Below are 15221 nucleotides of genomic sequence, written 5' to 3'. Positions count from 1 at the left end.
TTAAGGCAATCTTCAGTTCCAAAAGAGGAGGCTAGACATCTGACCCCAGGGGATGCAGTGCCACCTAGATTACATGGACTGCTTAACCCCTCAGCGTCGCAGCCATTTAAATAGCTTCCTACCCCGCAGCCGGATGAGATTTCAACTACGCGCGACTGAAATACATCGATTCACTTAAAGCGTTACTACAAGTATAAGAGTAGCCTGATTTTCATGAAATTTGGAAATCCTTATGACAGAACTATGTACATGCAGATAATTACATAATAGTTTCACATTTCCTTAGTAATTTAGTTCCGTGTGATAGAGTTCGAAGCACTCTTTGAGACAGGGACTCAAGTCACACTCCTGGCAGCAGTACACTGACGTCTTCTTTTCACCGTGTTTTGAACACAGGATACAATGTCTCTGTGGTTTGGATTTCCAACTCTTGGGTGCTAATTTTCTGATAAAATGTCTTTCCTGCAACCTTGGAACTGTATTATCTGATGCGCGCCGGCCTTGAATATTTCGTTCCCCTCCCTCCCAAGCGTATTTTGTAAACAAACCTTTCACCAACTGAACCCGATAAGGTAACTGCTCAATATTTGTCTCTGTGACCTGTGTGAGTATTATTAGAGAATTTAGCAATCAGAATTCACCGTTGAAAACTTCTCTTTGACCTGTATAATTATCTATAGTCTCTTACACGAAATTTCCAAGTACTGTTTCCTCCTCGTCGTCATTCTCATCATTTACCACTGCTACATCATCTATTTCATTATCACTGCTGCTTATACTGTCATTACTACTTCCGACTAAACTTTCATCTGAATTATACAATATTTCAAGCACGTTACTGTCAGTCATACCACGGCTGAGCGCGGCGCGTCACACAGACTGGTGAAGATGCAGCGAGACCGAAAGCAACAGGACGAAACTGAATGAGGGGAATAACATTTATGACGGAACAAACCAACTCGATACATATTTCAGATAAAAGGTCGAGACAACGTCTTTCAAACGAGATATATACCATGAACAACTGGTTCTCGTATCGTATGACAGAAAGCAGCACTAACTGATGCCTACACAGAGCGCTCGTGGAGAGTTACGAAAATATTACAAGCTGAGAAATAAAGACAAATATAATAAATAAATCGCACTCCCAATGTACAAATAGAGCAAAGAACATCACACGAAAAGACAAACTTCTCAGATCATCATTTCCTTATTTTATTCTGTGGGAAAGAATGAAGCAAACAGACTTTTAAAAAAGCAAGAGATTAGTGCTCAGACTTATTTGACAAATAATTATCCTTGCAAAAACAACTACATTATAACGATTTTTCAATTCCTATTTACAACACTGATAAACCCGAAAATGTCTTCTTGGAAACAAAACAATTTGCATATCAGTAACTCCAAAATTCTTCGCGCTATAGCCGTAAATGTGAAACCATGTATTGGTCTATACCACGTATAGAGGTCGGCGGCTACGGAAGAAAAGAGGGTCTATACCACGTATAGAGGTCGGCGCTGAGGGGTTAAGATCCATAAAAAAGATGTTCCCCTCAGACCTATTGTTAGTGCAATAGGTTCTCCTATGTATGCTCTGGCTAAATACCTAAGCGAATTGCTTCAGCCACACATACGACGTACTGAACTATACGTCAGGGACTCTTGTTATTTACTCACACGCTGTCAACAATAACCCTTCAACCTAATGCACTTTTGGTGAGTTTCGATGTGGAGTCCTTGTTCACTAAAGTGCCGATTGACTTAGTTATATCTCTCATTGAACACCTGTTCCCTGAGGACATTACTAAGCTATTTTACCACTGCATGACTTCCAGCTAATTTTTGTGCGGTGGGAACTTTTACAAACAGATGGAAGGAGTGGCCAGGGGAAGTCCACTTTTGCCCATAGTGGCTAATTTCTTTATGGAGCATTTTGAGGAGGAGGCAGTTGCTTCGGAGCCCGTCAAACCTATGATATGGTGGAGGTATGTTGATGATGCATTAGAGGTCTGGACAGAAGGTCCTGAGGAACTTTACCTATTTCTAAAGCACTTAAATCAGCAACATCCTTCAATTAAATTCACTATGGAGATGGAGTCAGACGGATGCCTTCCTTTCTTGGATGTTCTAGTAAGAAAGAAACCGCACGGCTCCTTAGGACATACCGTCTATCGTAAGCCTACCCACACAAATTGCTATCTCCATGCAGACTCTCACCACCATCCAGCACAAAAACAAGGCATTCTCAAGACACTCGCCAAGAGGGCGAAATGAGTTTGTGAGCCATCAAATATCCAGGTGGAGATGGACACCCTCAAAGTCAGGTTCAAGGGTAATGGTTACAGCTAATAATTGCTCTTGCACAATTGAAGTCTAAAATCTGCGGTAAATTAAGAAATATTTCATTTTTGGTGAATATTATGTATACCTACTGTACTTTACTACTTTACAAGTACTTTTGGTGCTAGGCTCACAGTAACACACGTATGTCTTTTGTTTGTCTTACACTTTCAGCAATTTCGTGTGTGATGTCTGTGTTCACTGAAGTTCTTTGCTTTCGTTTCATTGCTTCAGGCGTCAATGACATTTCCTGAATTGTATTGCGATATGCAAGATTTAATAGGCGACAAAAAGCTATGACCATGTACATAAGAAGAATTCTGTGGACTAGTGATTTATTGGTCCAGGGATAGGGGTCCTATTTTTGTTCGGAAAAAACTTACTGGTCCAGGGATCATGCTATTTTTCTTATTGTGAATCCATTTTGCTGTTTCAACTGGCCGCTCTAGTCATATGGACAAAGATAATGAGAGTCCACAGACATAGCACTCCCATTTCTCAGTGCTAGCCCTGGACCTCAAGAAATTAACAAAAGACGGCACCAGCAGCGAAATACGGCATATAGGAGTCGTGTAAGTATGTATTCATATTTCTCTAATAACGACGGTATTTCTTAATTTACTGCAGATTTTTCACTTCATTTAAATAAAATTATTACGTTCCATTTGTGACAAATTTTACAGTGACATTTCGTAGATAGGAATGCGCGATGTAACCCAATTAAGTAATACCTGGTTGCCAGCCATTAAGCATTTACGTAGGTAGTTCCCTTCCCTATCCCTTCACTATTGTTCTTTCGTTTCGGTGTTTTGTAAATTCGTACGTTCCTCATTGCCAGATGTTTCATTCCAGGCTTGTGTCAATGTCATATGTTATGTACACATGTTATATGACCCTCTTAGACTGATTTCTGATGGTTTGATCAGCTTCCGCTTCGAACGCTAGCGCTGTGCCACGTCCTGGGAGCCATCTGGTGACGAGTGAATGTACCATTTCCACTGCTATTTTAACGTCTACATTTCAAAAAGTCATTGTTTAAGAAGCCTTTCTCATGGAAAGACGAGATTTTCTTCTGATGACGCAGAGCACAGTTCTCACAGTTCTCTGCGAAACATAGAATTTCACCTTATTTTCTTGATACGGCATAAGCCCAAAAGCCTATACAGTATCATGTCTATAAGTACAGGCTGTGAAAGCATCAATGGCAGCATTTCAATGTTCCTGTCTGCTGCTGTTGTTAGTAATCACAGTAATATGCCAATATGTTGATCATAAGTAATTTGGATTCATTCTTTTTTCTCCTTTAAGGATTCTGATATAGTCTAGGCAACAAAGACCCTGCAGGGACCTTTACCTGGAAAACTTCATGGCAGTTCTGGAAATTGGCTTATTTTATGTTTTTTGGGTGGCTGAATCCGAATTTTTAACTTCCCACAAAAAATTCCTATTGCAACCCACAAAATTTTGAGAAAACAGCCAAGAATGTGGATTATTAAAAAAGCTTTTTTGTGTGTGTAACCTCAAAATAAGGAAAGTAGAGAAAATTTGCAATGAAAAACGTCCTATGACATTTGATGTAAGACAAACGGGGGGGGGGGGTATGAGCCTCGGCGCTGAGGAGCTTCATGCACAAAGTTACATAGCTTCACTGAACTGCTCATGTTGTTCACGTACGCTCTCCACCTTCCATTTTTTACTTCAAAATTCTCTTCCCCCTCCTCATTCCTCTTTTCATTATCTGGAAATCCCCAAAAACCTACCTCTTTCTGAAAATGACATAAGAAGATGAAGAATGGAGAATACTTTCCATTTTAAAAACTTGGACATAGGACATTTTTCAGTCAAAGTTAATGGTTCAAAGTCTGAAATTTATGATAAAAACCAAGAAAATGCATACGTGAAATAATGTACAGTACAAGGCAGTTGAAACATGATTTAATAATACAAAGAATAGGTTTTTATCTCAAGTCTAGCCAAAAAGGAGAAAAATGGAGAACAGAGATTTGATGTTCATATTATTGTTTCATTTGTACAGGTCAACACACTATTTTCATGGAAACTGAAATTTTGCTCTTGAAATTATGCATGTGACATCACGTGACGGGCTGGAAAAAATCCATTTCCCCATACTAATGAAAAGTTTTTAAAACAAAAGAAAAACTAAAAAATTACTACAAATCTGAGTCTGTTTTCCGGGATAAGTTTAAATGATTATTAACAGCTTGATTGTAGCCGACGACTCAGGTTTATTTTTTCCAGTCCAACATGTAATGTTGTAAGTTCCGTATTTCAAGGGAAAAGAAATCAGTTTCCATATGGATCTGTACAAATGAATTAAATAATACAAACATCAAATGCATCACAGTTCTCTACTTTTCTGCATTTCAGCTAGACTTGAGCAAAAACCTAAGCTCTATACTATTAAATCATGCTTCCAACTGCCGTGTAACATTACTGCATGTATGTATTTTCTTGATTTTCATTGTAAATTTCAAACTTTCAACCATTAACTTTGAATAAAGAAGTCCTATTTCCCAAGTTTATAATGGAAAATACTCACCCCTTCTTCGGCTTCTTTTTTTAGATAGAGGTAGGGTGTCCGGAACTTTCAGATGCTAAAAAGAAGAAATTTGAGGGCATGGCGGGAGAAGAGTTTTGAAGTAAAAGGTGGAGGGCGGGGACAGGAGAGTGAACGTAAATAAGTTAAAGGAAACTATAAAATGGTTCAATCTTTCAATACTATTAAAATAAGAAATGTAGGTTTACATTCCTATTTCATTAAAATTGGTACCGGTTTCGACCAGTATTTTTGGTCATCATCAGCCGATCATAAATAAGTGTAAAACATTGCACAGATAAATAAATTGCGAAGTATAAAGAATTCTGTACGTTGCTGATAGTGAAGCACTAAAATCTTTGGGGAGTACTGTGCGTTGAAAAATAGTCAATCACATGCAGTTTATAACACAATGTTATGAAAAAAGTCTAAAATCAAATACGTATTTATCAGCTGCAGTTTATAAGGCACTGTATAATTTTAAGGATCAGCACTGCGTGTCAATCATGAAGAAATCATGGATCAAGAACGTTAGTAAGACATAAGCGTTAGAGCGCACTGTATGGGAAGAAGTCCAGAATCAAATACGTATCCAAATATAGTACTGAGCAAATTCTTGAAGAGTTCAATTGCAGTTTATGAGGCACTGTATAATTTTAGGGAATAGCACTGCTCGTTGATAGATCCAAAAATTATGAAGAAGTCGCTGATCAAATATGCAAATGTACTACGTAGCAAGTTCCTGAAGAGTAGATCGGCACTGTGCTTCCAAAAGTCTCTTAAGTTAGATGTGTTAGAGAGAACTGTGTGTGAATAAGTCCAGAATCAAATACATATCCAAATGTAGCACAGAGTAAATTCTTGAAGAGTGAGTGGTTAAGCAGAGTTGCATAACTTAGTGCATGCAGCCTCGCAGCGCCAAGACCCATATTCCGAGGCGCGCACATACCTTGTCATATGTTAGAATCTCATAGTACCTTTTCTTTTTTGCTAGGGGCTTTACGTCGCACCGACACAGATAGGTCTTATGGCGACGATGGGATAGGAAAGGCCTAGGAGTTGGAAGGAAGCGGCCGTGGCCTTAATTAAGGTACAGCCCCAGCATTTGCCTGGTGTGAAAATGGGAAACCACGGAAAACCATCTTCAGGGCTACCGATAGTGGGATTCGAACCTACTATCGCCCGGATGCAAGCTCACAGCCGCACGCCTCTACACGCACGGCCAACTCGCCCGGTGGTAGTAGTACCTTTTCTGCTGCAAATCTTGTCTACTTTCTGTACTTCCAGGTATTAGTTTCCAAACAAACACTCAAAAAAAGCTTTTAAAAAAATCCACATATTTAGGGAGTTCTGTCAAAAGTTTGGGGAATTGCAGGAGGAATTTTTGGTGGGAAATTAAAAATTTGGTTTTAGCGACACAAAAAATATTAAGTTAGCCGATTTCTAGAACTACCCTGAATCTTTCCAGGTAAAATCCCCTATTGCCTGGATTAATAATACAATTCTTTAAATTTTATTTATAATTCATTAATTTAGTTTCCTGTAAATGGAGCTTTAACTTAAGGTGTTCAAAACCGATTACATGAAACAGACAATCCAGGAATCTGATAAAGATGATATGAGGGAAAGTGAAAATTTGCTCTTATATGCTAGCGAGGTTGGATTTTTTAAACAACATTAAGAATGGATAGCAATCAAAAATAATTACACTACAAGCTATTAAATAACTTACGCTTCATGAGAACATGGGCATCCACGTTGATAAGGTTAAGTAGGTTTATCACCCGAGTGAGAAGGGTCTGTGAACTTCGTCCACAGGCCTTAATGATGTTGCTGTCACCACGCAGCCAGTCAGCGCATACTTTAATGACATCTAACAGCCCTTCATCAGCCACTAACTCAATCACATCAGCTGGATCTAATGGCTTTTCAGAAGACGAAGTCTCTTGCAAACTTGATACACTTGCACTAGCATCCAAAGTACCATTTACAACGGGCTGGTCTTTACCATTTCCATTAGGAATGCAATCCTTCTTCTCTACTCCATCTGCATGGTTAGAAGTTTCACCATTGCACAAAGTTATGTTGTCTTGGGATTCCTGCTTTTTTGGGTCAATCTGCAAGCTGCTAGAAGTTTCAGAATCATCAGATTCAACATCATCTTCATCTTCATCGTCATCAGAACGAATAATACAAGGCTCTTCGGTTTCACTTATGTCAGAATTTCCATCACTTGAGCTTGAACTGGCACCATACGGAAAGTCTCCTAGAAAAATATGCCAGTTTAAAAATTAATCAAATGCCTAGTGAGAGAGAGAAAATTCCAGAAATAGAATGACAACTGGGTAAATGATATTCATGTGAAAATCTAAATTAAAACAAGGAAAATGTCTAAAATGTGTAAAAGCTTTCTTGTCAAGAAAAGCAAATGTGATTACATCTATACTAAATATTTCAAGAACTTAAACTATTCTGGATGCATACAATACTGCTTTTACAACTGGAAAATATGCTGAGAAAATGAAGCAAGCACTAAGTGGAAGTAATGCACAAACCTCCATAGAAACACCTTCTAATAGGAGAAATGTGCATGAAAAATCATTTGTGGGCAACAGAACACTGAAAGCAAGATCTTTCCTCTACTGTAAATCACTTCGTAGCAGGGTTGGCTGGTTTAAACCAAGTGTTTTTCTTTTTAATAAACTATCCTGATTTGTTTTTAACAACATGTAATTATAATTACTACTAGAAAATTCCTATTTTTTTATATTACCATAAAATTAACCCAATTAAATCATTCAACAAATAATTCATATTAGCTTAATGAGTAATGAACCATAACCACACCCAGGCAACTGGAGTGGGACATTGATGATGATGATGATGATGATGATTATTAAAGAACCATACCCTGGGAAATCCCTTTGCAAATGGGAATTCCCATTCCAAGGGAAACTCCTTCCAAGTGTGGGTAATCCCCATCCTAAAGCCATTTCCCAATCCAATGCAGATGTATTACATGTTGGGTTTTGGCTTTTGAGAATTTTAAGTTCAACAATTATACAACTAGTAGAAAACATTATATTGTTTGGCTTTCATTTGATGAAGTTAAAAAGGAATCAAGAAAGGCTGCAATGGTCAAATGCAAAGAATGTGATTATGAAGTAGAAGGCCAAGTCATCAGAATAAGAAATAATTTAATAAAATGAGAAGACATGGAAGCTGAAGACAGTGAAGATGTTGCAGGTACAATATTTAGGTAATTAATTTTCAACTATTGTTTAACTCTTATACTGCCAGACGGCCAATCTAACGGCCATGTGAGCTGCTGCCAAAATTGCCGGGAGCCAACCTATCGGCCATGGTTTTTTTTCTCCTGTACCTTCATTCCCTGCTGCACGATGGCAGCATAAGTAATACCAACGGAAAGATAGAAGTTTTTACTCTCCGGAAATATCAATAACATGCGATATCAGTATCAGTAAAGTTTTATAAAAGCTTTCTTTCGACGCATTGCAAGTTTTGCGCGCGGTAGCCCTACACTATGCCGCTTCGTGTCACTTGCTTGTTATCTCGCTTGTTTATACGTTTGTTTATTTATCTCTGATACTGTAAAGATGGCTAAGTATATGAAAGAGTTATCGCCCGATGACAGCGACGACTTTGCATCTTCTGACAACAGTGATATTTTTGTAAGTACGCTGCCTAGGCAATGCCATGTGATGAATTTATCACGAACGCAAGTAGGAATAATCCCAAGTAGCTCTGATATTGAATGTGAACTGACAGATCTTTCTTCAGATTCTGTCGATAGTTTGAACAGTGAATTGGAGGAAGTTACAAGTAACACAGATAATCCACCTAATACCAGCTTTGGTTTATCATGAACTTCAAGGTCCAAAACATATGCCCCCTCAAAATTCTACACCATTGGTTTATTTCTACATTTCTACATGTTTTTTTACCATCTCCCTTCTGAAATCATTTATACCTGAAACCAATCGATATGCAAATAATTTTCTCCAGTCCCATACCAACCTGTCACTTTCTCGTAAAGCTAAAGATTAGAAAAATGTCACTCTCAGTGAAATGAAATGATTTATTGCCTGCCTGCTAAACATGGGTCTCATCAGACGACCCATAATAGCATCATACTGGTTTACTACCCCGTCGCAGCTACTGGCATCGTTTTATGATATGTTCCCCAGAAATCATTTCCAACTGATCCTCAAATTTTTTCATCTAGTTGACAATAAAGATCACCCTACTCCTAGACAACCTGGCTATGATCCAAGCTCCAAAATTCCAACCCCTGACAGACAACACTAATAATGTATTTAGACTACATTATAATGGTTCATGGTGTGGGTTACTGTAGTCACGCCCTAGTTCGTGAACCATGGGCAACGGCTGAATGGCCTAGTAAGTGGTCCTGAGAGTCGGGATACAAGTTGCTATGGAATGGAAGTGGGGATCTCGGACATATTCTGAGTCATGGCCTTCCTTGTGCTCAGGCGGCTAGGACTATACAATTCACCGGTGGTCAATAACCCGTTAGAGGAGAGATCCTCCTTTGGACTATGTGCAAGTAGGGTAGCATTCTGCTTCATGAGTTTACCGAGCTCAGAACATCTTAAGCAAGCCTCAGACCTATGGGAGTAACGGACTGCGTATGTTATCTACCCACATCATTCGCTCATTTACGTGCCTAACAGAAACTATGTTGCGTGCAATGGTATTCCTGATAAAGAGCCCTACCCCAGACTCTGCCCTTCCCTTTCTAACACCCATCAAGTACACTTTATAATCTCCTATCTCTTCCTCGTTATCTCCCTTTAATCGAATATCACTTACTCCTAGCACATCCAGATGCATCCTCTTTGCTGACTCAGCCAATTCTACTGTTTCTACTTTCTTTCTTCCATAAGCCCCATTAATATTGATAGCTCCCCATCGAATTCCATTTCGTTCGCCAAGTTGTTTCCAAGGAGTCCCTCGCCTGTTCCTATACACATAGAAGTAAATTCTAGGACATAAAAAAAAATTTAGGTTGGATTTATTTCAAGTTATAATTTTAAAATGTAATACTTTCAAGAAATTGTTCATTTAACATATATTATTTGTGGGGTTTTAGGCAATTCCTTAATGGAGGGTTTTCTAACGTTCGCTATCCTTATTTTAACTTCACATTGTTGTATTATCTTAACGCTGCCATACCCAATTACATAATTGTGTCATTGTTGTTCTTATCTTTGGGATTCTTCTTTTGTTCTTGCATGGCGTCGTTAATGTGATTATTATTGTTTTGATCTTGGTGTGAGATCGTGTTCGACTCTCCATGTGTATTGATACCTTGGGTTACTGGACCTGCCTTGTTCTCTAGCTTATTGACTATGGGTAGGGGCATGATTTTTTCGCATTAATTTATGTTCGATTTCACGAAAAGGAAACAATTTTTCACATTATTTTGCAAATTTCATTATTTTCGTTTTAATTTTACGCTAATAATTTCCTAAAATTATTATTCGTGAGATTTGTGAATTATTTATGTGAAAGATAAATAAAGAGAAAAAATGTTGATAATTATTTATTGTTACTTAATAATATAACCCTAATCAAGATTATGTAACAAATTACCCTTTCAGCCTATAAGGCCATAGCTTTCACCCTATATGGCCATACCAATAAGGGATTTCCTACAATACTATATTAATACAAAAATATACTTCTGTCAACATGAGAAATCCTTATTCTGTCTTCTGTTTCCTTCACACATGTGATATTGGAATTCAATTTCAATACTGTTATTTTCCATGATTTCGCTGCAGATTCACACTTATCGCAAAATAAGTAAATTTTGCTTTAAATTGGCCTTGTCACTTTAATTTGCTGTAATTTGCGAAATCAAAATCACTTATTTCTTAACCAGAATCATATGATTCGTTAAGATATCTCAAAATCGCTTCAAAATATTTTTTGTTGCATTTTTCGTTAATGCAAAAATATCATGCCCCTAACTATGGGTTTTAATTTTGTTGATTTTCTTATCTGTTGGATTCTATTTGGGATTTGAGTTTAATTTATTTGTGTCAACATTTTTTCTAATTTTGAACTGGCTTATGTGTTAAAATATTTTTCACTGGGATATATTTCTGTTTTAATTTCACATGATGATTTATGGATCTATGTCTCTGTCCATATTTCGGGTGTGTGATTCCTCAACTAGGGATTGTCCTAAGCCACTCATGGTTACTCAACCTTACTATTCGTCCCAATGTTTCAAAATCTGATTTAATGTTTTAAAAAACGGATTTAAATAGTAAAATGAATATATTTATTTTAAAACTGCCATATTTATTCTAATTTCATCGGTTAATTTATTTAGTTGGCAAAGATTTTATTATATTATTAAGGACCTGTTTACTTATATTTTAAAATTTTTCTTTTACTTTACAAAGCAACTGAAAAACTTTCAAATTTCCCTTTATTTACCAAACTACTACTGTATGTTATCTCTTCCATAAAATTTAATTATAGTGTGTTTATAAAGAAAACTGGTGTTATTTTTTGATGCCTGGCTCAGTAGTTTCTGAAGATCTCAGACCTTTTTTTAAAAAATGGGGTGGGTTTTCAGTTCAGTTTTCTCGCTTCCACTTATGTCCTGGTAAGTTATATACCTTGAGTTGCTGTATGTTATTATTGTTTTGTCCTTCCATCTTTGTTATGTACGTTACCCTATGGCATTTGTTGAATGTAACGTCATTCTTTGTCACCTCGGGGTGGCGTTGCAATCTAACAGACCAAGAAATAGTGGATTCTGGGTTAATGCCAAGGTTTTAAGCAGACGACTCCAACCTTGACAACAGCAGTTCTGGGAATCAAGGTACAGCAGATGATGGATTTAATGCATTGGAGGTAAGATTGATTTTGAATTTTTATTAAGATAGAGTACCACACGCTTTAATTACCGTACTGTAATAAAATGACTATATACAGTATTCAGTTCAGTAGTAACAAAAGAAATTGTTTCTTTATTTCAGATTGCTTTGCGCTTTGTTGAACAAAGCAATGAATCTACACCAGCTGATCTATTGTTAAATAAACTGTGGCGTGACATACCTGCACGACAGTGCTGCACCAAGCAAATTCAGAAGAAAATCACTGATTTTATACAACGAGTAACATTATGTAAACATTTTAATGTTGATATACAGTATACACCTTTGCTTAACAGAATTTATGCATTTATATTTCGACATTTAACTTCCGAAAATATTTACCGTATGTCATCTGAAAAAACGCGTCAACTGAAGTGGCTCCTCCCCCTTTATTTTGGATAAATAGGGTTCTACTGTAAATAAATAAATAAATAAATAAATAAATGAATGAATGAATGAATGAATGAATGAATGAATGAATGAATAAATAAATAAATAAATAAATAAATAAATAAATAAATAAATAAATAAATAAATAAATAAATCAATCAATCAATCAATAAATAAATAAATAAATAAATACATGTATGTACTCGTTATGTTTATGATATTGTCATGTTCTGATTAATTTGCATGGGATTGTATAACAACTGACTGCACCAGAATTCAACCCAGGAACCTTGAACATAGAAGTGAATACCCCAACTAGTTATGCTGCTCAGCCATTTGGTTATAATAAACTCATCTTTTTAGGGCACAACAAAACTTACTACAAGACATATTGTACATGTGCACTGTGTTATCAGACTCATGTCTTCATGAGCTATGTCTGTTGAACAGCAAACTGAACAAAAATCAGGGCCTACAATTTGAGGTTGTGTTTTCAGAGATCTGATTACTACTACAATTTATTACAAAATCCTAAAACTTAATCACACACGATAGCTGCCAACAACAGTAAAAGACTGAACCACTCTACTTAGCTCACTGGCCATTTCATATCCTGCCTTAGTAAAAATGACTAAGAATGAAAGATATACAATAGAATAACATAACACTTCTGGTCACCTTATTTAAATTTGATGTGAATGATAGGCATGAGTATTAACAACTTCAATGATTATGTATTTCATAATGCCCTTTAACAATACAGCAACCAACACAGGAATACAATACACAAGAATAAACTGTTCAATCAAGGAGTCCTTACCAAAGCAATAAAAGAAAAATCTCACCTTCACTGTAATCAGAATCCTCTGAGCTAATGACATTAGAACTATTTCTCCTTCTTCTCCGCCTTCTCCTTCGCAACTTCTTCAGAAGACTCGTCGCTTTCTTCTCACTCTTTTTTGTTCTTGCATTATCTCCATTTTCTACATGACCATTCATTTGTTCCTCCTCCTTTTCTAGTTTAGCACATTCAGATTTCTTTTCACATGCTGTGTCAGGGGAAGAGATGATGCAGACAGTAGAACTGCAATTGTTCAGGACTGGAGAAGCTGCTTTAGTGGGAGGAGGCGAATTAAGTGACATATTAAAAACAGAGTCCTGAATATGAAGAATCACCTGTTGCACCAGTTGAGAAAACACTGCCAGTGTGAAGGCTACAACAGCAGACAACTGCTGAGAACCTACAAGGGAAAAAATGTGTCTGTTAGTACAAGACTGCAATAAAACAGAAATATTTGTAAAACCAACTCTGTCTGTTGAAAGTAATTTGCCTTGAAAATGTAAATAAAGTGTAAAGGAAGGGTTAGAGGGGAAAAACAACAAATGCCACAAAATCACAAAACAAAACAAAAAAGTTGAATTCTTTACAACATTCCCTAGTATTGCAGAGGAAAAATTGGCTAAAAGTGTATGAAGTTACATACTATAAAATGAAGTGTACAGGGTAAAAATGATGAACATCCATAGCTTCAGTTCCTGAAGATAAACGGAAGTTGATTTCACACTGAAAACAGCTCAACATAGAACAACACTAACATATTTGTGGAAAAAAAGGACAGGCTCGCCTATCTAGTCAGACTAGCTATTTTGATATTCAAAAGAATCTACTACCGAATGTTAGCAGAAATTATGTTCATTACAAATGTCAGATTCCATTTTACCTATTTCAAGTCTAATTTCTGCCATATAACACTTGCATATTTGCAAACGCACACACACACCCAGCTTTTCAGGACAAGGAAAATAACAAAAATTTTAAAAATTGTAAAAGTATGAGGATTCCACTTTGTAGTGCTACAATAACAGCATGAACTCGCAATCGCATTTCAAAGGTTAATGAACTAGCGACAACAATGTCATAACAACTTACTTTTAACAGTTTTTAAAAAATTATTATTATTGTGTTGTGTGTTTCAGTCATCAGTCCATAGACTGGTTTGATGCAGCTCTCCATGCCACCCTATCCTGTGCTCACCTTTTCATTTCTACGTAACTACTGCATCCTACATCTGCTTGTCATATTCAAACCTTGGTCTACCCCTACTGTTCTTACCAGATACACTTCCTTCAAAAACCAACTGCACAAGTCCTGGGTGTCTTAAGATGTGTCCTATCATTCTAGCGCTTCTTCTTTTCAAACTTAGCCAAATCGATCTCCTTTCACCAATTCGAATTCAGTATCTCTTCATTTGTGATTCGATCTATCCATCTCACCTTCAGCATTCTTCTGTAACACCACATTTCAAAAGCTTCAATTCTCTTTCTTTCTGAGCTAGTTATCGTCCATGTTTCACTTCTATACAATGCCACGCTCCACAAGAAAGTCTTCAAAAACATCTTTCTAATTCCTATATCAATGTTTGAAGTGAGCAGATTTATTTTCTTAAGAAAGCTCTTCCTTGCTTTTGCTAGACTGTATTGTATGTCCTCCTTACTTCTGCCATCGTTAGTTATTTTACTACCCAAGTAACAATATTCATCTACTTCCTTTAAGACTTCATTTCCTAATCCTAGTCGAATGAAGGCAGGTGATGCAGGAAATATTAGATGGAGTTGAATAACACGAAAAACAAGAAGTGTAGTTTTTTCAGTTTGCTTTATGTCGCACCTACGCAGGAAGGTCTTGTGACAACGATGGTACAAGAAAAGAGGGAAGTGGGAAGGAAGCGACCATGGCCTTAATTAAGGTACAGCCCCACGAATTGTCTGGTGTGAAAACGGGAAACCACAGAAAACCATCTTCAGAGCTGCCGACAGTGGGATTTGAGCCCACTATCTCCCAAATGCAAGGCGATAGCGACACGACCCAAACTGCACAGCCACTTGCTTGGTAAGTGTAGTTCTACCATCATCATCATCATCATCATATTCTAAAGGCTAAGCCTTGTTGCCATAGCCATACATGTCTATTTTGAGCCAGTCTTTTCAACTCAGCG

The 15221-nt window shown here is 37.0% G+C and overlaps 1 protein-coding gene across 1 annotated transcript in view; it reads right to left on the bottom strand.

Moving 5' to 3' along the window:
- Positions 1 to 15221, bottom strand: part of Smg5 (Smg5 nonsense mediated mRNA decay factor) — a 358955-nt gene that overhangs the window by 241424 nt on the left and 102310 nt on the right. The window contains exons 8-9 of the mRNA XM_067137979.2: positions 13071 to 13466; positions 6630 to 7163 (exon numbers count right to left, since the gene is read on the bottom strand). Of these exons, the coding sequence (XP_066994080.2) occupies positions 6630 to 7163; positions 13071 to 13466 (930 nt within the window). The remainder of the gene's footprint in view (positions 1 to 6629; positions 7164 to 13070; positions 13467 to 15221) is intronic.

This window comes from Anabrus simplex, chromosome 1 (assembly GCF_040414725.1).
Source record: "Anabrus simplex isolate iqAnaSimp1 chromosome 1, ASM4041472v1, whole genome shotgun sequence".
Classification (NCBI taxonomy): domain Eukaryota; kingdom Metazoa; phylum Arthropoda; class Insecta; order Orthoptera; family Tettigoniidae; genus Anabrus; species Anabrus simplex.
This window is presented reverse-complemented; position numbering and strand designations above follow the sequence as displayed.